This window comes from Leucopleurus acutus (assembly GCF_964270905.1).
Source record: "Leucopleurus acutus genome assembly, chromosome: 9".
Lineage (NCBI taxonomy): Eukaryota > Metazoa > Chordata > Mammalia > Artiodactyla > Delphinidae > Leucopleurus > Leucopleurus acutus.
The window spans coordinates 30,119,649-30,143,285 of NC_139144.1; the positions used below are offsets into that span (position 1 = coordinate 30,119,649).

General features: G+C 36.9%; 1 protein-coding gene across 1 annotated transcript in view; it reads right to left on the reverse strand.

The window, feature by feature from the left end:
• SEMA3A (semaphorin 3A) overlaps positions 1–21,690 on the reverse strand; it is a 231,221-nt gene extending 209,531 nt beyond the window's left edge. The window contains exon 1 of the mRNA XM_082846433.1: positions 21,125–21,690. Coding sequence (XP_082702559.1) covers positions 21,125–21,236 — 112 coding nt within the window. The 5' untranslated portion in view covers positions 21,237–21,690. The remainder of the gene's footprint in view (positions 1–21,124) is intronic.
• Between the last annotated feature and the right edge of the window lie 1,947 nt (positions 21,691–23,637).

Consider the following 23,637-nt stretch of genomic DNA (forward strand, 5'->3'; position numbering starts at 1 on the left):
CTTATTCATTGTTGCATAATAATGTCTAGCCTTGGGCCATAATATTGGACAACTTCAGTAGTGCTATCGAGTTCTTGAAAATATTTTTGGAACTGTCCTCTATTATTAGGAATACACAGGGAAAAAGTTAAGAAAATGCTACTTCCAAAAGTTAAAAGAAAATGATGAAATATGTGCATTCAAATAAAGCTATTCTTCTGTAAGAGTTAAGAGAAAATAGTTAATAGAGCTATAATCCAATGACATGGCTTTAGAATTGTGGTATCAGAGCTAACGGGCATACAACACACAGCCTTTACTGTGTATAGCTGTTATGCTTCATAAAGGATATTTTGATCCATAACCTATCAGAAGGCACATTATAAAAAATAATCTACTCGCAGGTTACCTGTCTTTAGTTCCCCTTGATAGGTCATGCATTTTATTCTTTTAAATGATTAGGACATAATATCACCCCAGTTATTTAGCTATAGCACCTGCCCATTATTGTCACATAAGGTAAAACTCTCTGTTCTTTTCCTGAACTAAAAAGAATCACAGATTGTTAGGCACAAGTTCAATAACAAGGGAACTATAATGAGATTATGGAAACAAGCTATTGTTTAGTAACAACAATTTTTATAAGTTTTGTTCTATATATGATATTTATTACGTTCACTTTTTATAAATCACTTAGAAAAGACTCCATTTAGCGATCATGGTTAAACAATTCAATATTCTTTACAAAACTTTAAATAATTTTGAAAGGTAGAGTTGTTTCCTGTCTCAAATGAATTAGAGATATAAGAAAATGTAAAGCATTAACCAATATAATTTTAAGTAGTTTCCTCTTCCCCAATCCCACCTCACAGCATCTATTTCCTCCCCCTGATTCCACTTGTCTGATTTTATTGACTTGTAGCCTTTTAACTGTCTTGATAAACTTCTGGATAGACCATTACGTCAAACAACTCTATTGTTAGCTGTAACTGCTGAGATATCTAGTCATCTTGCTCTTTCAATTCTCTTCTATTTCATACATCTTGACGTAGTCATTGCTTATCAATCTTTTCAGGAGACAGAGAGAAAATAGAAAATCAGTCACAATAATTAGCACCTACATCAACAAGGGTAGCCATATTTACTGAAATGATTTATTTAAACCAATGTTTAATACAATAGAGGGAAAAGGCAGTCAAACAAACAAAACATTTGTCTTTCCCCTCCAAATACAGCTTACGTTTTTACCTAATTGCTCACAGCACTATCTCAACTCTCGACTTATCTTACTTGTACCCATCTTTGACTTCTCAGCTCTCATCTCAATCCTTGGTAAAGAATGCCTCCTTTGCTTCTCCATTACACTTATTATCTTTTCTACACTTTTATCACTTGACCTGATACCTCATTTTGTGAGCCATTCCTATATTTTCTATCAAAATGCAATATTACTGGGCACTCACCATGCCAATTGCTTTGCTAGTACTCCATGTGTATCATTCACGATACATTTTAAAAGGGTACCAGCTAAACCTCATGTAATCTACAGAAGCATCCAAAAGGGTAGATCTTTTATTATCCCCATCTTTTAAACAAACAGAGTTTTAGTGGGGCATATTGTCCAAGGTCACATAGTCAAGGGTCAGATTTGAGCCCCAAATTCCTGATTACTAACACCATGTTCTTAACTACTATGTTCTACCGATTCTAAGTAGATTATTGTTCTGGACTTGGTAACATGCACCTAAAATGTACTTAAACATATGAATTAAAAATAATGATAATGGGCTTCCCTGGTGGCGCAGTGGTTGAGAGTCCGCCTGCCGATGCAGGGGACACGGGTTCGTGTCCCGGTCCGGGAAGATCCCACATGCCGCGGAGTGGCTGGGCCCGTGAGCCATGGCCGCTGAGCCTGCGCGTCCGGAGCCTATGCTCCTCAACGGGAGAGGCCACAGCGGTGAGAGGCCCGCGTACCGCAAAAAAAAAATAAAAATAAAAAAAAATAATAATGATGATGACATATTTTATGGGATATTTAAGCATTTCCATTGGAAACTGAAGGAAAAAGACTGAATAGGTACTGAATACCTCTTTTGTGTCATGCATCGTGTGCTCAGAGAAATCAAGTTAACTGCCCATGATTATTCAATTAGTACCTGAACGTACCTCATATGATTTTTAAAAGTATGGTTAAGCAAACTAATATACTAAACACTTCATGAACTACCCTTAACACTTTCTCTTCTGATTATTGTTCATTTACTTCCATCGCCTAGAATGTTTTCTATTCTTCCTCTCTCCTCCACACCTGCCAAAAGGCTCTTTGAGGCCCACCTCAAATTCTTCTTCTCACAAGAGGACTTTCCTGATCCATGGCCTCTGTGATATCTTAATTTTCCGAATTCTCACAGTCCTTTGTTAGGATACATTGCTCTTTGCACATTTGGGTGTTTTAACAAACTCTTGCCCCTGGGGCAGAATTCACGTTATCTTTGTACATATTCCGCAATGTATAGTGTACTTCATTGCATACCATATTAGTATGAGGGATGATCAAAGATTATAAAGAATCACTGATCCCTGACATACTCAGATTTTCAGAACTGGCTTCCATCGCCTCACTATCTGCTACCCCTTTCCATAAAGATTAAATTAATGTTCAATTAATGTTGTGGCTCCTTAGATAAGCTATACATATTAATGCCTCATGTTTCCAGATTGTGCTTCTACCAGAAAGGGCTTCCCCATGCTTCCTTGGAAAATTTTCTTCATCCTTGTATGTCTAGCTTAATTTTCACTCCCTGTAAAACATATTTTCTCTTTGCTCAATAGCATACTGCAGCATAATTAACAAGCCACTGTCACCTCTAAATTTCATAGCATTTGTTTTATATCTAACTGATGGACCAATTTGCCTTATTGTTGGGTGGTATACTTTCTCGAGCACTATGTTGTGAGGTTCTTGAGAAAAGGGATTAACCCTATATGATTTTCTTTTCATAGTAATCATTACAGTGATTGGTGTATAGTTATACTTAGTTAATTTTTGTCCATTTGAAATGAGTTTGTTTTAAAAGAACATTTTCTGGATGACAAAGAGAATACTATTTAAAGAAGCAAGAGCATAATAGCATGGAAATATGTGCTGAGTAATCAGAGTTACAGTAAAACCCTAGACCAAACTGCAACAACAACAACAACAACACACGGGCACAAGCATCTGAGTTGAAGAATTTGTCTTTCTTTTAGGACTGTTCACATCCAGCAGCTGAGTCAATGTTTCTCCATTCCTGGTCATTCTCCCTCTCCTCACATTCCTCTACTATTGCTCTAGGAAATAAACTCCAAATGGCAACTGGCATTTGTCTAGTAGACTGAGGAATTCATTCTATTTTGTAAAACTTCCATATTTTAAAAAATTAGCCCAATGATATACTAAACCCTAATTAATCTGGGTTGATATAGGAGGGTAGGATTCTTCTGCATGGGGACTGTGTCTTTTATCTCTGTCCCGTTTGTCAGAGACCCTGCACCAGTACATGCCTGGTGAATGAAGTATGGCATGTAGAGCCATTCTATATTGGTGAATTTTATTTAAATATTTAGTATAATGATTGTTTCTTGGTTCTCTCGAGTACATATGTTAGAATGAGTTTTGTTTGTTTTACTATGAGTAAATTGGGGATATAACAGACCTGATTTCAGTCTAACAAAATATGATCTTTTTTTCATTGAAAAGATGATAAATTAATGTTTAAATATTCATCTTTGATTTATTTTATTTTACTTTCTTTCCCTCTACTAGTTGTGTGTGTGTGTCTAACACTACTTTGAATTTGTGTTATTTTAATATCCAGCTTTATATAGAGCAGATGGTAAAAGTATTTTAAAAGAGGCACAGCACCATCATATTGAGACTAACAGTTTCACTGTTTTGAATTTAAAGAAAGGGAAACATTTATTTTTATTATATCTGTTTCCTTTGCTGGGAGATTTGATTCATGTTTATATGTTCAAAATTTACAAAATGTTACAAAGCATAGGAATACATATATACACACATATATAAATATAAAAAAGTATATTATAGGCAAAAACCAAATTGATATAATGTTAACAGAAAAAGGGGGGCATTAATATTAATAAGGGCAACTGGAGTTAATCTAAAATGCAACCCTTGGCAAAAAGGTAGTTTTTCAGAGATAGACTGATGTAATTATGTCTAACTACAGCTATTTACATTTTAATAATTACTTAAGGTAAAAAATATTTGCCTTTAAATGTTGTCTTAAAAATAATGTAACAGCACAAAGTAGCACTATATTTTACATTTATTGTACTTTACTAAGAAAACACTAGCAGTTTTAAGAATTCATCGCTGATTATTTTTACATTTAAGTTACTATTAAAAGGCGAGTAGCTCTTTGTGATGTGGTTATAATTTATAATCGCAGACAGTCTAAGTTTTTAAGCTAAAACTATGCCTCACCTTCACATATCATTTACATATATTGATTGCTTCCACATGTCTGGCATAAGGTAAAAGATTTTATGAGCACTGTAATATTGCTAAAGCCACAAAGAAATAAAATTCATCTTTGTCTAGAGTACCTCAGAAACTTATTCATGCTGGTGCATAAAGTGTTTTCCAAAGGAATTCTGCCTTCCAGAGAAGTCCTTTAAAAGCCAACTGTGGTTAGTGTCACCTCCCCTTCTGACAACATCTAGATTTCCCAGTCTGGCTTCCCAGTGTCTTCTGTTAGACAAAAGCCCCTTTAAGTGGCTCCCAACATTTTCTTCATTCTATTTACTAGCTTCAGACTGCAAGTTTATTTTCTCGAATGACTGCATATCCTTTTTCCTGCAAGTGGGTTATTCGCCATCACAGGAGGTTCATAGAATTGGTCTGAAAGACTCAGACTTCATATCTACAATGTTTCATTCAGCCTCGGGGACATATTAAATGGGAATATTGTGTTAATTCCTCTGTGGATTCAATACTTTGTAAGTTGTCATGAAGGATGTTGTGTCTTCATGGACCAAGTCATAACAAAATAAGGCAACCATTACGCCATTTGACAGGATATGCTGTAAGTACAGGAGCTAATAAAACTAGTCATTTCCTGGTTATTTTTACTGAATATTAAATGGCTGACCTTGGTTCATGTTGAAAACACAAACTGGAACTTATAATCTGCGAGATGCAGGCAAGTCTTTTCTTAAGAAACAGGTGCTCCTTTGCTCAGTCTGGCTCACTAAGCATTGAGAGCCAGAAGAGCTAAAAATCATGTCTGCTTTCATTCCCATAATTAGTGTTTTTTTAAATTAATTAATTAATTTATTAACTTTTTGGCTGTGTTGGGTCTTCGTTGCTGCACACGGGCTTTCTCTAGTTGCGGCGAGCAGGGGCTACTCTTCGTCGAGGCACACGGGCTTCTCATTGCGGTGGCTTCCCTTGTTGCGCAGCATGGGCCCTAGAGCATGCATGCTTCAGTAGTTGTGGCTCGTGGGCTCTAGAGCACAGGCTCAGTAGCTGTGGCGCACGGGTTTAGTTGCTCCATGGCATGTGGGATCTTCCCAGACCAGGGATCCAAATGGTGTCCCCTGCATTGGCAGGCAGATTCTTGAGAACCCGTGTCCCCTGCATCGGCAGGTGGACTCTCAACCACTGCACCACCAGGGAAGCCCGCAGGCAGATTCTTAACCACTGCGACACCAGGGAAGTCCCCCCATGGTCAGTATCATGTATACCCTCATCCATAGTCCACACTTAAAACTGTGACAAGCAACAAGTCAACACCAAGACATTTAAGGGCACTTATGTAGGACTGAAAGGCTGAATGTTAGACTGAGCTTTTAAAATTTCTTTACAACTGTTTACTTGCAACACTAGCTTTTCACAAAGGGTTCTCCTGTACTCACTGACCAGATGACATTGACAAACTTCATGTTTTCAAAGATTTGCACTATTATGCTATGTGTCTCTGAAAGAAGCACATTACAAATATAATAACTGTGATTTTCTTTGTATTATTAGCATTTATTAATTTGGTTCACAAAATAATCATAATAGCTAGAGAATGCATGCATGCATACCCACTCTGAATGAGCAAAACACTGTAACCTAGAACCTATGCAATTATTAATCTGCCACAAGGAATTAATACTTAATGAATCTCTTCCATGTACCAAGCACTGACTGAACACCTTACACGTGTATTGTCAATATCCCAATAAGAGCTACTGTAAAGTAGCTATTCTCTGCATGTAACAGAAGAGCAACCTGAGGCTAAAATACATGCCAGAGTCCTAACACCTAGAAAATGCCAGAGTCAATTCATTGCTTTCTTTGCTAGGCTTAGATTCCTCTTGTATTGGTGAAATTTTTGTTCCAGCAGCTAAATTCAAAAAGGCCACTGATTTTCAAAAGGCCAGCAAATAGGTACCTGAACTCTGTAAACACAGCATGACTTACTATTCAGTAATACTAAATAATGACAACACATATGATCAAATATATATAATTTTAATTGAATATGTGCTATCATTTTGTATACTCCAAGAATGTGAAATTTTATTCTTTAGTAAATGTGAAAAGGCAGTAAATCTGCTATTAACTCTATAAAGAAAACTAATTTGTATGAAAAAGATGGTGTAATATGTACAATGGAGAATCTGTTCGGGAGACTATGACCCTTAGTGTATGTTGCTTGTGGTACAGTTCAATATTCTGGACTGAGACCTGTACTAAAGAAACCAATCGCTGGGCTTCCCTGGTGGCGCAGTGGTTGAGAGTCCGCCGGCCGATGCAGGGGACACGGGTTCGTGCCCCGGTCCGGGAAGATCCCACATGCCGCGGAGCAGCTGCGCCCGTGAGCCATGGCCGCTGAGCCTGCGCGTCTGGAGCCTGTTGCCCCGCAACGGGAGAGGCCACAACAGTGAGAGGCCAGGGTACCACAAAAAAAAAAAAAAAAAAAAAGAAACCAATCGCTATAACATTGCTCATTTCACTCCCTTATATAGCATCTGCTTAGAATAAACAGATTCTTTCAGAATTAATGTGCAGATGTTTATATAGATGGAAACAGCAGTACTGTCATAGAGTAGACAGTTTTTTTCCAATTTGACAGCTAAAGAGCAAGGCCAATCAGATAAGTAGTAATCTTGTTTCTGATGAAACAGTAGGCACAACGGACACTGTGCCTTGCTAAGTGATTTCATGCATGCCAGAAAGAAACTATTTGTTTGAGTCACTGGGTCTCATTTTGTTGTTATGCTAGAAATCTTTCTCAAGAATCTGTCTGGATTAGGGGGTTGAATCGATAGAGAACGGACATCTGCTCTGTTAGAGTGAGCAGAGGGAACCTTAATTCTGTTCTGAATAAGCACCTTGGGAAGCAAAAGAAGGCTGAGACCCTATTGAACATGAAAAACATGCAATGAAAGTAAGAAAACTCCATGGCTCCAGGTCAGCATGTGAGAGTCCAACAGGGAATCTGAGTCTTAGGAGTAGCTGCTCTGAGTACAGCTTCTAAATTTATCTAGTTAGAATCAAATGCAAAGGAGTGAATCTTTGCTTTCCAGCCCAGGAGGAAAAAAAAAAAAAAATTCATCAAAAGAATGATGAACTGGGCTTCCCTGGTGGCACAGTGGTTGAGAGTCCGGCTGCCGATGCAGGGGACATGCGTTCATGCCCCGGTCTGGGAAGATCCCACATGCCGCGGAGCGGCTGGGCCCGTGATCCATGGCCACTGAGCCTGCGCCTCCGGAGCCTGTGCTCCGCAACGGGAGAGGCCACAACAGTGAGAGGCCCACGTACCGCAAAAAAAAAAAAAAAAAAAAAAGAAAAAAGAAGAATGATGAACTCATATAATATGGTGAAGGGGAAAAAAGAAAGTCACCTTTGATATCTTGCTTTGCCTAAATAGTGACTTTGTGACAGAGTAAAATGCATGTATCATTCCTCATCAGAAGTTTTACATGTATAGTCTGCCATAAACTTAATATTTGAAGGAATTAGTACATAATGTAGAATATTTTTAGGTAGAGCTATATCCTAAATGACACTCAACTGTTGGAATTTATAATTTTACACGAAATCATAAATCTCTGCAGTTTTTCTTAACTATAACTTGCATTTTTCTGGACATGTGAAAATATACGCTCTATGTAGATAAGGTGAGCTACATGTCCACATATGAAGTCTCTGTACCCCAGGATAACAAGGTCATTACGTGAAGCCTAACCTGAGTTATAAGTCTTGTTACAGAATCTTGCTTCTGCATCTCAGATGATGACTCAGTAATTCAGAACTAAAGCCCTACTCCCAGGATTCGGGATGCCTAAGTGTTGCTTCGCACATGCCACTCACTTATAAACTTTAAAAAATTTCATCATCTATTACGCGAATCTAAAGTTTAAATCCTGTACACTCTGTTTCAGAGTTCCCTACCATTTATCAGCATTTGAACTGCTCCTGTAGCCTTAAATTATTTTTCTTCCAATCAAATATTTCACTACTTGATTTTAATTAATTTATTTATTTTTGCTGTGTTGCGTCTTCATTTCTGTGCGAGGGCCTTCTCTAGTTGTGGCAAGTGGGGGCCACTCTTCATTGCGGTGTGCGGGCCTCTCACCATCGCAGCCTCTCTTGTGGAGCACAGGCTCCAGACGCGCAGGCTCAGTAGTTGTGGCTCACGGGCCCAGTTGCCCACGCCACGTGGGATCCTCCCAGACCAGAGCTCGAACCCATGTCCCCTGCATTAGCAGGCAGATTCTCAACCACTGCGCCACCAGGGAAGCCCCAGTACTTGATTTTACAAACCTTTAAACTGGGCTATGTTTTGTTCTCAAATCCATTGTTTGTATGGTCTCACCTCTGCTCCTTAGCTCTCTCACCTGGAATGATTACCAGCCACCTCCTCACTTATTCCTTCAATCACTTCATTCAAGGAGTATTTAGTAAGGCTCTGTCATGCACGAGACTCTGTACTTGACTGAGAATATAAGATAGATAAAGAGCAGGTGTGATCTTACAAAGTTGACTATTTGTATCTTCTTCCCTTCCGAATGCTAAGTTTCTTCAGGACAGGAGCCATATTATGTTTCCTACCTCTGTTTCTCTGCCTCTTCAAAAGCCTTGCCAAAGGTGATACTCAAGTCGATGTCTGTTTGAGAGGACAACGTCAGTACACAATTGAGAGCGTGGGAGGACAGGCGGCAGCAAGGTCACAGGTGTGACGTGAAGGGAGTACTATATTGGGGCATGGTTGGGCTGTAAGGTGAAGAGAGTTTCACTTTCCAGATACTATCAATTGTTGTATAATACTCCTAGTTGCAGAAAACTTAAAACTGATTGTTCTTGAATTCTCCAGATCCTCCCTACACACAATCATTCCCCAAACCCAATTTTTCTATACGTTCAATGTGTCCCATTTCCAGCATTTCTTTCTCATTCCAATTATCATGATCCTTATTCCAGCATTCATTTCCTCATAGCTGAACCATGGCAGGCCCTCCAAATAGCTCCTCTGTGCCCTAGACTACTTTAGGTTAATCATCCTTCTAGGTAAAACTAAGGAGTTTGGCTGTAATCAGTAGGAACTTTTTAAAAAGGAGAGGTATAATTAGATTTGAATTTCCGAAAGAGTTGTAGCCAGTAATGACAGAAAGAAGAGACAACCATAGGTGACTGCTGTCATAACAGGGCAAGTAATGATAAGAGCCTGACTTAACCTGGAGGACAGAAGAGGAAAGATTTGAGGGATGAACTCAAGAGGGAGAATCCATAGAACATTGAGATTGGTTAGATGTGGGGAGAGTCAGCAAGGGGAAGGCAAAGATGCTAGTGGTCTGAACAACTAGGACAAAATGACAACAATCCCGGAAACGGGGAACCAAGAGGGTAAACAAGTTTGTAGAGAGGACTGTGAGTATAGTTCTGAACAAACAAGTTGAGTTGGGGTTCCCTGTGACAGATCCAAGTGCAGATTTTCTGTGGCCTTTGCTATGTAGAAGGGGTACATGCAAAAGCCCCTAGCTTACTCAGCAACTGGTTCCCAGAACTTGTAGCACCTGGGAAAGTAATTTTCCCAAGCAGGGGCATGGGCAGACTGGGAAGAGTTCCCTGGGTAACCCTGGCTCATGCCCTCCAGTTGTCAGCTTTCTGCTGTGCTTTTCTTCCCACTCATCAGTTGTGGGACACTTCTACATCTCAAGGGTCAAGAAGACTAATTTGTTTGTCCTTTAGTCAGCATATTTTATAGATGTAAAGTTGAGACATTTAGACTAAAATATATGAGCACCACACCCTCTGTTCTAGGCAGGATGTCTAGCTTTAGGTGTATGTGTGTAGAAGAGAGCCCTTAGAGAAAAGTTAAAGTGGCAAAGTTACCTAATTAAGAAATAGTCATTTAATTTCTGTAGATTAATCTGCTAAAAATGAAAGCTTCCTAGCCTCTTCCCAAGAGAGACAGAAAGGCTTTTAATTTTTGAGGCCTAGAAACTTTTTCTATACCCCCAGGGGAAAATGAACAGATTTGTTTTCCAAATGATAGACTTAGAGGAGATCTATTTGGATAGGATAAGAAGGTATGGGTTGAAGACTTTGTACTTCCAGAGCAAAGGGGTAGAGGAGAGTGGCCAGGATCAGTTAAAAAGATCATTTATTTCAAGTCTGGAAAGATGAAAGGCTATTGTACCAGCGGGACCTGCTCATACACTACATTCTGGAGGTGGAAGGACCTGAGAGGACCTGTGTGCTTTTAGAGGAAAGACACTACATGACCTGGAGCCAAGATGCTGAGAAGTCTTAATGGAAGGGCTACTGAAAGAGGCAATTTGGTAACTTCCCAGAGTGCTAGTGCCTAAGAGAGAGCAGAGAACGTGGCTAGACAGCAGCACTGCACAGTAGAAGATGCTCTGGTAAGGTCAACCACTAAAGGACAGAAAATCATGGCCAGTCCTGAACCACTCAAGACCTGCCATCGAGCAAAGGGAGAGAAGTCTCCCATGACCTTTTGCCTCAGTCTGTGTTCTAGTGATTGGCATTCCATTTTCCATAATTCTCAAACATGATGTGATTTAGAAAAGTAATGAGTTGAATGTAACTTTTCTTGTATTTGTTATGGATACACACACATTTGAACTACGTATAAACACACTGATTTGTGTAGTTCTTCATCTATATATAATTCTGCAAGTACAAGCGATTATTCTATTATGACCAAAATTCCAGAAGTAACTTTTTGCAGTTTGTGTTGCAAAATACCATGAACCTACAACTTTGTCTAATATGTTATGAAACGTTCCAAGATTTTACTAGCTTGTTTGTTCTGAAACTAAGTTTCCTTCTTAAGTGAGCCAGAGGAACACCCTGAATGATAACAAAGTGCCAAGCAAATTAAAATATATGTAATATATGACTTTGCATTTAAAGACGTGGCACATAACAGGAATATACAGTTAAAGGGGCATCTTAATACTTGATGATCATCATATAGATGATATGGGTGTCTTCATATTAAAAACAAATATGATTTATAAAATAGCAGTTGCTCTTTCCAAAATTGTTGGTGGAGAAAGACAAATACCATATGCTAACACATATATATGGAATTTAAGAAAAAATAAAAAGGTCATGAAGAACCTAGGGGTAAGACAGGAATAAAGACACAGACCTACTAGAGAATGGACTTGAGGATATGGGGAGGGGGAAGGGTAAGCTGGGACAAAGTGAGAGAGTGGCATGGACATATATACACTACCAAACATAAAATAGATAGCTAGTGGGAAGCAGCCGCATAGCACAGGGACATCAGCTCCGCGCTTTGTGACCACCTAGAGGGGTGGGATAGGGAGAGTGGGAGGGAGGGAGACGCAAGAGGGAAGAGATATGGGAACATATGTATATGTATAACTGATTCACTTTGTTATAAAGCAGAAACTAACACACCATTGTAAGGCAATTATACTCCAATAAAGATATAAAAAAATAAATAAATAAATAAATTAAAAAAATTGTTGGTGGACTGGTTACAGAAATAATAGAGTAAAGCAGAAAAAAACTAGGAATTCACTAGGAGAACAAGAAGAAACCTGCATTCTAAACCAGTATATTTTATAATTTCAAGGAACAAAAGTCACAGTGTTTTCTATACTGGATAACAACACTCAACTTTCCTCTTTTCTCCATTGGTTAGAAAGAAGCTTGTCTTATATACTTTACAGATAAATCTCGAAGGAGAGATGGAATAAGCCCAAATGACCACTGTGACCACTGTGGAAAAGTCTTTCAAGGATGTGCCACTTGTCCATCTTGCTCTCATTTTCAGTCAAACATAGACAAACACCTGTTAACTAGATGACATTCCTAGCCTGACATACTACAACTTTAAGTTCCCCTTGTTAAAGGACACACTTGTTTCCATATCACATTTGAATGCATAAGAATATATATATAACTGTATTATTACATACTTTATAAAATATATTGCTTTTATTAAAAAAATCCCCCAAATATTTTTGATAGTGGTTTGTCACTTTTTTCTATTTCTGCCTTCTCACATACTTCTTGTCTTTCAAGGCCCACCTTCCTTATGCCTTATTTTACAAAATTCCCTGAAGTCTTTAGGTAGATGTGATACCACCTTCCTCAGAAGTCCCATTATGTATTCACTTTATTTATCCAAGAATCTACTTATTCATGAAGAAATCTCCCACTTGCCTTACATGGTTTTATGTGTTTGTCTTACCTATAAAATACAAGTAAGAAATGCTTATTATTTATCATAACTTATTTTTGTAAATAATTGAAGTTTGCATAGCTAATGAAAACCTAGGTTCATTTAAACTAATTCTTAAAGGATGATTACAACAGAGCAGAGTCTATTCTCTTGAAATTTCAAATTTGAAGGTAAAATTTCTGCACATATTATAAAGACTCAAAAGTGCTTGTATAGTTTTGCTTTGACCTCAGGCATAAAGAACTTTGTTTTGGCTTTCCCCAAATATATTCTGGAAGGGCTTGGATTAGGACTTAATCATTTTTAAACACCATGAATAACTATGATTTGTATGTAAGAGCACTCTGGGTAGTTGTATTATTTCCTTTCCTATTGATAATTCTACCTTGTCACAAGACTAACATGTATTTTATAAGACTGTAAAGTCAAGCACTGTACATTAATTTATATTCTAGATATCAATTATAGACCTATAAGTGGACTAAGGAAAGTAGCCTACTGTTCTCTCTCACCGTCTCGATTATATAAGATTGGGATCTTAAACAACAAACTCAACATATATTTTGCACATCACACTTCAACAAAGATTCCTGTGGATCTTTCTTATCATATCTACTCTCCTGGGTGGGTGGGGTTTGGGAGCAAGGGCTGAGGATGGAAGTAGGTGGTGGTCCCAGGCCATAGAGCACAGAGCCAAAGTAAGCCAGAGGCTTACTTGGAGATGAAAAGCAAGGGGCAATGAGTAACTGCTGCTCTTGATAAGTGGAATCAAGGGTAAGAAGAAGCAAGGAAGGCTCTGCAACATTAATCTTAGCAGGTTGTCAGAGAGCAAAGCCAGGATTCTCCCAAAAGTGTGGACAATGAAATCTAGCCAATCTAAACTTTTAAACGATTGCATTTTCAACTTTGTTTGGTAGGACTGGTTTGTTCTACACAAAAATCCAGATACAGTAAGAGTGATAAGGAGACAGTATGTCTTTAGCCACTATTTGATTTTAGAATCGTCTCGCTCACTTTCTTTTCTTGTTGTGTGTACTGAGATACCATAATAAGGAAACTCAGGGTATTTGTTGAAAGGAATGAAATAATTTCTCTCCTAGAGGCTTCTAAGATGCATTTATTGTTATATATTTTCCATCTCCTACCTGCAGGCAAACAAAGGTGACAGACACTTTGTGATTCAGTGCTGGAATAGATTTGGCTCAGAGGAGACTCTATTTGTGGAGATACCACTGCCCTTTGCATGCATCTGAATGCCTCCACTGATATCCACCTACCTTAGCATTTAGAACTGACTTTACTTTCTCTACCACATTATAACGTACTATTCACTTATAATGAATTGATTTATTACAGATTTGTATTAATTTTGTACTCACTTAGAAACAGGTATACTTTGCGGTTAAAAACAAGGTGTATCCAATGAAGCACAAGTTCATTCAATGAGTGACTGTGCTAGCCTTTGAGATTATACCAATGAAAAACCATACAATCTGGCCTTAGAACCTCACAATCTGACACAACAAAGATGATCCACATAAGTAGTTTTCTTGACTAAAGAACTCATTGGACATATCAATAGAACTAAACTTCATTTAGTTTGCTGAGGAAGACTCAAGTGCGTGATGTTATATTTTATCCAAAGACATGTTTATGACTGCAGTAACAAATTAAGTTACTATAAAGTTTTGGTCAACATTGTTTCCCACGGCACATCTCTTGAAGCAAAGGAAACCTGGATATGTAGTTTCAACGACTCATTCATGAGATGACAAGACTCCCTAAATTCGTGGTCCCTTTCAGTTTTACTCTAAGCTTGTAGAAAACACTAAGACCAATTCACTCTTCATATTTATTCAACAGAATTTTATTTTTACTTATCTCTATTCCCTAATTCAAGTATAAATTGTATATCCTCTTATCCTGGGTTTGACAGAGTCCAGCTTTGTTACTATCTGGAAATAGTGTGCAAATTCTCTATTTATACTGATGTTTATGTTTTGGCAATGGAAGGAGATAGTAACTGAAGACATTTAGACTTATTTGTGTCAGATAGAATTTATTGGTTCTTTGGTATGTTTAATTATGATAATAATTTAAAATAACCTACAAATCTAAAGGAGTCATTCTTTTAAAAATATACCAAATGTAATTTTCTAAACATTATTTTACCTTCTCAACTAGCCACTCTCCAATTATAAATGAGGGTGATAATGTGCCACAGGCAGGCTGCCTCGCTCCTGTTAAGTGCACTTTATGATTCAGGCTTAAAATAATTATATATGTATTATTTATACATATCCACAGGACACTGCCTGTCCATCACTCCGATTGTTTGTTACTACTGCTTCACTCATTATTTTGTTTACATTTTATAGACCAATTGCACATGTAAATTCTCATTTAAATTAAATTACATTATTTATTTAATTTTGGTTACAACAATCTACTTTTTGAGGGTCAGAAGGTACCAATAAATGCAAAGAACACATCAAATTCTGTAGCAAATTCCATTTTAACTAATGCTTCTCTTTTGTGCTTGTTACGTATCCTGACTCTCATGCCAGTTTTTCCAAGCTTGGTCTCCACACACTACTCTGTGTGTATTTATCCTAGCAGCCTTCCCATTTCCAAACTAATGAAAGAACTGTCTCAAATTGCGAGTGCCACCTATTAGCAGAAGCATAGAACTGCAAATCATGGTAGTTCCTTTAAACAGCACCTTAGAAGTCATGAAGGGTAAAATCCATCCCAAGATTCACACTGGTTCTAACTTATGTTTACAACTGCTGGTCTTTTTAAAATCAGCTTTCACCGCATGAACTAAGATACTGTCATGAGTTTTGGAGATTTTACTTACAGCTTTGCATTAATGGATCATTTTATCACAGGTTTTTATTTTCATGAAGGTTTGATAAGTGCAATGTCTTCATCAATTAATATGTAACTCTCTATGCTATAATATCATGACTTTGTAAATGAATGTTATAGATAAAGATCAATTAAAAATTTATTTCAGTACTGGAAGAATTTTAAAAACTCAAGTGTAAATTCTATTTAAAATAGTCCTGACTTTAGATTTTACAGTTCTCCAAAACGATGTAAAGGTGTGTGTGATATTTTGATCTTGGGAACTGTGATACGTAGGTGTACCACTGAAGTTTAAATGAGAGAAACTGGGATAAGAAGTTAAACCACACACTTCCTTACAGCTGACTTTAAGTTCTTGATAACTTTATAAGTTACTTAAAGCTCACATCTCAAATACAATTACATATTCACACTAAATAGAAATACATTATGCTCTGCTACCAACACTTTAACTTTTATTTTGTTACTAGGAACATATGCAATCATACTGATGGATTCCAATGAAATTTATTCCTGAAAAATCCTTTAATAGCATTAATTCTTCAATATAGAATTTAAATATAATAGACTGAAAATCACAACATATTTTAAAATCATGTTTGATTGATATATGATAAAGAAAAAAGAAAACAAAGAAAAATTAGTTATCACAGATCTATACCTCTATTTTGTTGCCTAAATATTTAGGCATTTCATATCACTGACAATAGTGGAGTCTAGGAAATAATTTATATGAAGAGAAATAACAACCTAAAAAAGTTAGAATTGGAAAATTCATCTCTTCAGTATTCAGGTTTCCTTAAGCTATTAAAGACTGCACATCATTATCAAAAGTTGGTGAGTTATCTTACATGGGGTGGTTTTGTGGTCTCAGTCATTTTCTTACTTGCCAAAGTCTGCACTGATAAGTTATTATTTCAAAGGCCAATCTGGCTGGCAGCTCCAAACAGAGAAGCCTCAAACTGGAGACTTTCACTAGCTCTCATTTGATCTGATCCGCACTGGATCGCAAGATGTGATACTGTGCATTTCGTTTTATATTGTTTTTTATTATTTTGCCTGGATATACTTGTCGAGTAGATAAATAAAAAGTTCTAGTTTTCAGCGTGCTCAAATCGAAGACTTCAAAACCAAAATATGATTTTTAAAGTTAAAAGAATTTGGGAAGAAAAGGCCATACTAAATAAGAATCAGCAAATAAGAGATCTGATGCCATATATGCAGTGACTACTGGAGATAAGGTATTGCAAAGAATTTATAATGTCTTTGCTCTGTGAAAATATACATGTTACTACCCTACTCTTCAAAGACACATTCCATTTTAGCTATGAGGAGATTTCCAGTGTAAGACAAATTCCATTTTATATTATTACTTGAGATATTCATGAAGACTTTTCATGAGACTCAAAAGATCATGCCTGGGGCTTCCCTGGTGGTGCAGTGTTTAAGAATCTGCCTGCCAATGCAGGGAACACGGGTTCAAGCCCTGGTCTGGGAAGATCCCACATGCCGTGGAGCAACTAAGCCCGTGCACCACAACTACTGAGACTGTTCTCTAGAGCCTGCGAGCCACAACTACTGAGCCTGCATGCCACAACTACTGAAGCCCGTGCGCCTAGAGCCCGTACTCTGCAACAAGAGAAGCCACCGCAATGAGAAGCCCACGCACCACAACAAAGAATAGTCCCTGCTCGCTGCAACTAGAGGAAGCCCGCGCAAAGTAGCAAAGACCCAATGCAGCCAAAGATAAAAAAATAAATATTAAAAAAAAGATCACATGTGCTATAATATACATATGTAATTTAACACATGACTATCTTTAAAACCAATAACAATTTTATTTGTAAAGTATTTTATTATAATTTACCACGTGTAGATTGCCAAGATTGTTTTTATTAACTCTAAAATATTAACATAAATTTTGTCCTTCATGTATATTCACCTATTCATATATGTGTACACATATATGTATGAATATGTAAATATATGCCTGTGCTTTGGCAGACTAATGAAAATCCCAGAAAAGTCAACAAGTTTAATTAGTAAATCATTATTCATACAAATTAAATTTTGAAGCGGTCATAATATATTGAATAATGGCAAATAAAAAAGGTTTTGCAAGTTTTAATTCATAATTTTTAATTAAACATTATCATCTCTCAAAAAGATATGTCTGAGAATTTTGATTTAACTAATAATCTCATTCTTACAATAATTAAACAATTTGACTCTGGAAAAAAAACAAAACAAAAAAACCTTTACAAAGTATGGAAAGAAAGCCTCTGAAATGTCTACCATTTATTTAAGGGCTATTTACTAAGTCCTCCCTATGAAGGTAAAGTTAAAGGCACTGATATAATCTTTGGATTCACATGATCACCGTCACATTCAGACTTGCATGTGTCTTTGATTTCTACTAAAACTGAAGCACACAATGTCCTGGAAAAGCTCATTACACTGAGTGATGGAATGTTTGCCATTTGTTTAAAACCCCAGACCTAATTTATTTCCTTGTGATTTCCATACGTTTTTCTGAAGTCTTCATTGTACCACACATTCCAAAAGGAAGATTTTATGATAATCTGGTATTTCATGAGAAAAGTGAAATTTGACTAGTTTCGTAGGGCAAATAAACAGTTATTCATCAATTTTAAAAAGAAGCATTATAACATCTAGCTATATTACATGAATTTAAGGAAGGGAAAAGTATCTCTGAGTGAATGTTTCTTGAGGATAATTTGTATGTGACTGCTGAGATTTACAGAGTTCTCACATTTGCTTCCCCCGCAAGGATTCTAAATCAGATTGGTTCAGAGGAAAAGCCAGCCTACCCCATTTTTCTAATATTATCACTTCTCCAGATGGTCCTGAAAACATCTATTTAATTCCTGTTCCTAGAAAGTAAAGAGGTACCTTATAGATATATATGTATATCCACTACAAAGGTTGCCTTCTTGTTCTTACTTCTCTTTCTTTCTCATTTAACATATCAAATCTCTTTTATCTCCTACCAGGCAAAATGACAAGTAGAAAGTAAGCACAGTGATTGCCTGAAACTTCGTCCTGGCAACCTGAGAAACGAGAGGGTTAATGGTGGATCTTTGAAAACAAGTGACCATGGGAAATTAGGGTTGGCAGGGATTTAACTCTTCATGAATCATGCTGGAATATTTTTAAGGGCAAAGCAGTGGATGTTTTAACTGTGTTTGACATCTAATTAAGGAGGAAAAAGAAGTAGCAAAAAAAAAAAAAAATCTCTATTACAGCTTAGAAACAAAGTACTGACAATTGGCTACCAGGCAGTTGCTTTGGAAAAACAAGTGTACATGTAGAGACAAAAAGGTAATGACAGACCAATAAAAGGGCAGAAGAAAAATTGCTTGGGCCATCCCTATTATTCTTTTTGGTGTTGTTCATTTCACAGCTTGTTTTACCAAATTGCCCAGCTCTAGGTATATCAATAGAATTGTTATGTAGCTGTAGGGCAATTTTTGGTTTAAAGGAAAGCAGAATAATTCTAATGGATACCATTGCTAAAAAGAGCTCATAGAGACAGTTTCAAATATATACATCTTGTCAATATATACAACTCACTTCATTAGACAAGTTTAAAGTATTTGTATATAACAAAGGGCTATTCTAATTAAATGCTGTCTTTTAATATGTAGAAAGAACTGGTGCCTTTTCTATTAATGGAGAGTAATCCATTACCATGGAAATAAAATTCTTGCAAAATAAATAAGAATAATTCTCAATTCCTACTGATTTTGCAATTTATTTAGCACTTAGACAAGTATCTCCAAATATAGATTTTTAAAATGCATGTCATGTTTCAAACTTACTCCAAAATTATAGCATATAGCTATTCACATCTTCAGGAAGTAAACTCGTACATAAAACTTACTCATGAGGAATATAAACTTGAAAAAAGTGGACGATTAACCTAAGAATCATTGGATGAAATACTCTCAAAGAGTAAAAATAGAAAACAAAAACTGATGAAAACACAGATACCATAATATCATACACTAGGAAAATAATTTAAAGACAGTTACTATATAAAGACACAATTGGGATTTAATTAAATATTTAATGGGTGCCTTTTGATTATTTTTAAAAACCTTATATGAGTACAGTTGCAATTCTGCTTGCTAATGGTTAAAATTCATTCTCATTTTAATAACCAAAAAATTATACCAAAAATAAATATATTTTCCAATTCAATGTATTTTATCTAAGTATTAAATACAAACAAACACATTTAGTAGGTGTTTAATTTTCTAATCCAAAGTGTGAAAAATTACATCTGTCTTTCCTATTTTGTGGTTCTCATTCACACTAGAGTACTCAGAAAGAGATGTTCCCCATCATGTGAAAATTAAAGAATATCTTTCCTGGCATAAGAGCAATGTATAGTAGACAGACATCTCTACAGATAGATGCAATAATTTTCTTTCACATCATAGGCTAAAAACGAAATATAATTGAAGCTTCTTATTGCCCCACCCCCCAACTGTAGAAATTTGAGAATCATAAGAAAGCAACACCCTAGGGAGTAAAACTACTTGAGTTAAAACAGTTTAATCTTCAACTCCATTTTAATAATACCTCAGTTATATAAATATTCTCTTCCATTAAAAGTTATATATACCATGTTGGAATCTATATTAGCATGATATTATACATCTATCTATAAAATCTATCTAAACAAATATAGAACAAATATTTTCTTTAAAATCCTCGTTAAAAAACAAGCATACACATTAAGATGTAACCAGACCGATCATGTGATAAGGCTTTTTTTTTCTTCTTAAATTTATACTTTTTTTGAAAAGAAGTTCACACAGCTAGCTGTACAACTAGAAAGTAGTATCTCTTCAGTTCTCACTGAAGTACATATAGAATCAAATAACATTACATTTCAAAGGCTTTAGCTTTGCACCAATTAGCCAAATACACAGTCTTTTGTACAATCATAACACACTGTGGAAAAACTAGTCTGTTCTCTCCAGTTTATATTCTCTTGGCAAACCATGATCTGCTTATGTTAAGCATCTGATTGTCAGATCTGAACAAACTGAATATTCATGATGACAATTAACCATTTACTGTCTAAAACTAAGAAAATACAATGTATCATAATAATTATTATAGGTGAGGCACTCACATCTACAAAGAGACCATTGTTGCAACAGTGGTTTTTAAAAATATTTTAATGGGAGTAGAGTCAGAAGAATTATCAGGATATATGATCACATATATAGATCAGCATTTACCAGGCATTCAGCTTTTCTCTGCAAATGTGATTAAATGTTCTTTGTTTGCATTTAAATTGTCATATAGCCAACAGAAGCCATGCTTTTATAAAAAAGTGTTTCAATCATCTCCAAAAGACACACACGATCACAAAGGTTTCCCAGGTTAAACTAAAGGTTTTACGGTTTAGGTTGGGAGGGAGTTCAAGGAATGAAAAGGCAGGGGGCAGGGAGGCATTAGAAAGCTAGTCAAATAAAACAAAAAGAAAAACTTACCTTTGTAGGATAATTTCAGCCTTGGCACATTGTTCTTCCCATTTTGATAGTTTGCTCTTGCTGTAAGTAATACTCCCCAGAAAAGACAGACAATCCTAGCGAACCAGCCCATGCTGCAGACACTGTGGGTCCTATGCTGCTTCAGTCTCGGGTCCTGTATTGTGCGGCCACAGAAGTTCAAACAATCTGGAAACTGGAGGTAACAGGTGATTTAGGTCAGTTTCATTCATAAATGCAGACAATCAAGACCTCCAGGCAACACTAACACCTCTTCTTCTGTAACAGTCACTGAAGCCCAGAAACTTCAAACCCTCCAAAAAAAAAAAAAAAAAAAATCGAGCCAGGCACCGGATAATGAGGCACAACTGTTGTGTGGAAAGAAAAAAAAATCAACAAGGGCTGCAGCAGTGGTGCTTAAGAAGCAGTTCCTTTTATCTAGACTCTTCTGATAGCTGGCGGACTCTAATCCTGCTGCCTGCTTCATTCGGCTCCGGGGAAGCAGAATGAAAGGGGAACAGAGAGAGAGAGAGAGAGAGAGAGAGAGAGAGAGAGAGAGAGAGAGAGAGAGAGAGAAACCATGAGCAGCGCGGACTTTTCCTGTACACATGTAGGGAGAGATGACACAAGATCCCACAGACAGGTTTTCCCAACACTCACTAGACTGGCTGACAATGGGAGAACAGGCGAGCTCAGCCCACTCCCCTTCCCTCCTGTCACACAACACATGCAAAAAACATCTCGTAGAGATTAGAGCCGGGAGCAGAACACTCCAACGTGCCTGTGAAAGGCATGTAGCTATAAATTTACTTCCCAAGGCAAGCGTTGTTTTATAGCCATTTTTAGGTGTAATTTTGATAAAAAAAAATCTGAATTCTGCTACCTACATAATTTCCAACTCATGCTCATTATATAATTCTGCTTGGACTTGTGCGTTGTATGTTATACGTATGTTTATGCCTATATACGTATATGGATATGCATATATATGTCTGTCCTTTTCATCAATATAACTTTAACCACTGGAGGTTTTAAAACCTTGTTAGCAATCATTCCCTCCTCCCAAGAAACCCCTTTGGATCAACCACCCCCTTCCCCCACCCCACTGCAATTTCAGCGAAGAAATTCCTAGTAAAGCCCATTTCAACAATCAGCTCAAGACAAATATAGGTCCACTGAGAATTATAAATTACAACAGGGGATTCTCAAAAGGACACTCAGAATTTAAAAACATGTATGGTTTTCCAGCTCCTGGAATGGTCTGGCTAACATTTTTAGTGAATCACATCTCATTAATTAAAGCCACTTCCCTAGTTTTGGTTTAAAGGGCAGAGGAAGATGACAAAGTTCACAGAAGTCCCTGCTGGGTGTCAAGGACCAACATAAAGAGAATATCTCTGTGTCTTCATGAGCTGGTGAAGGGTTACTAAATTTTCTGTGGACATATATGCATGTATTCAGGCAGTCATACAAACACCATTAATTCTTTTCTAAACAGGCATGTTGCCTGAGGTGTTTAAATTTCCTTTCGTATTTTCTTTCAATTTTTCTCAAAGCTGATATCCTTATGGTTTTGTTTTGTTTTGTTTTGAGGAAGGGCGTATGAAGATCAACAGGACAGAACTTTCCCTTCTTTATTCCCCAACTCTCTCTACTCTGCACCCTCCCCCCAACCCCACATACAGCACACGTTAGAAATTTGGAGAAGAGAGCTCTATTTCAGTAATACGGAAATTTCTTGGCTGAAAGGAAAGGGTGAGTCTTACAATTAAAAACATAAACACTTATTGAAAGTGGTTTAGTATTCTTATAAAAAATGACCTAAGCATTGTCACTACAGCTTTCATTACTTAATGTCTATAGACCAATAGAGAAAGAGCAACTCCCTCTGTCCCTCTCTCCCTCCCTCTCTCCCTCTGTGTGTGTGTGTGTGTGTGTGTGCGTGTGTGTGCGTGTGTTTGTGTAAGTGTAGGTGGACGAGGAGGAAGAGAATGAAGAGGATTTAAAGGGGCGAGAATGGGGGAGGGGGAGCAGGGATTCTCTTTCTACTTCACTAGATTGATTCATCAAACAGACCCTATTGTATTTGTCAGTTTCCACCAGCCTATTGATCAGTCAGTATTGTTAAGAAAATAAAATCCAAAAATAATGTTGATTTTACTGATTCCCACACTTGTTATCCTGAGCACTTTTCACGCTCTAGGCAATGGATTAAGGCTGCAAATGACAAGAGGCTTGTCTGTCTTCCATGGATTACTCTCTATAGACATTCATTCTGCAGAGGAATTCATGTCACTTTGGGATTATTTAGAAGACTGGACTAACGAATTATCCTATTGAAATACCACATATGGTTAAATACTTTAAATACTTGTACCATTTTCATTAATATATATTGTAAATATCTATTTTTCTCTAGCTCTTGTTACCTAGACTAGCAGAACAAGTTTATATTTGTCAAAACTAAACAGGATAAGCAAATTTAGAAATGTATCCATTTCACTTGCGTAATGTCT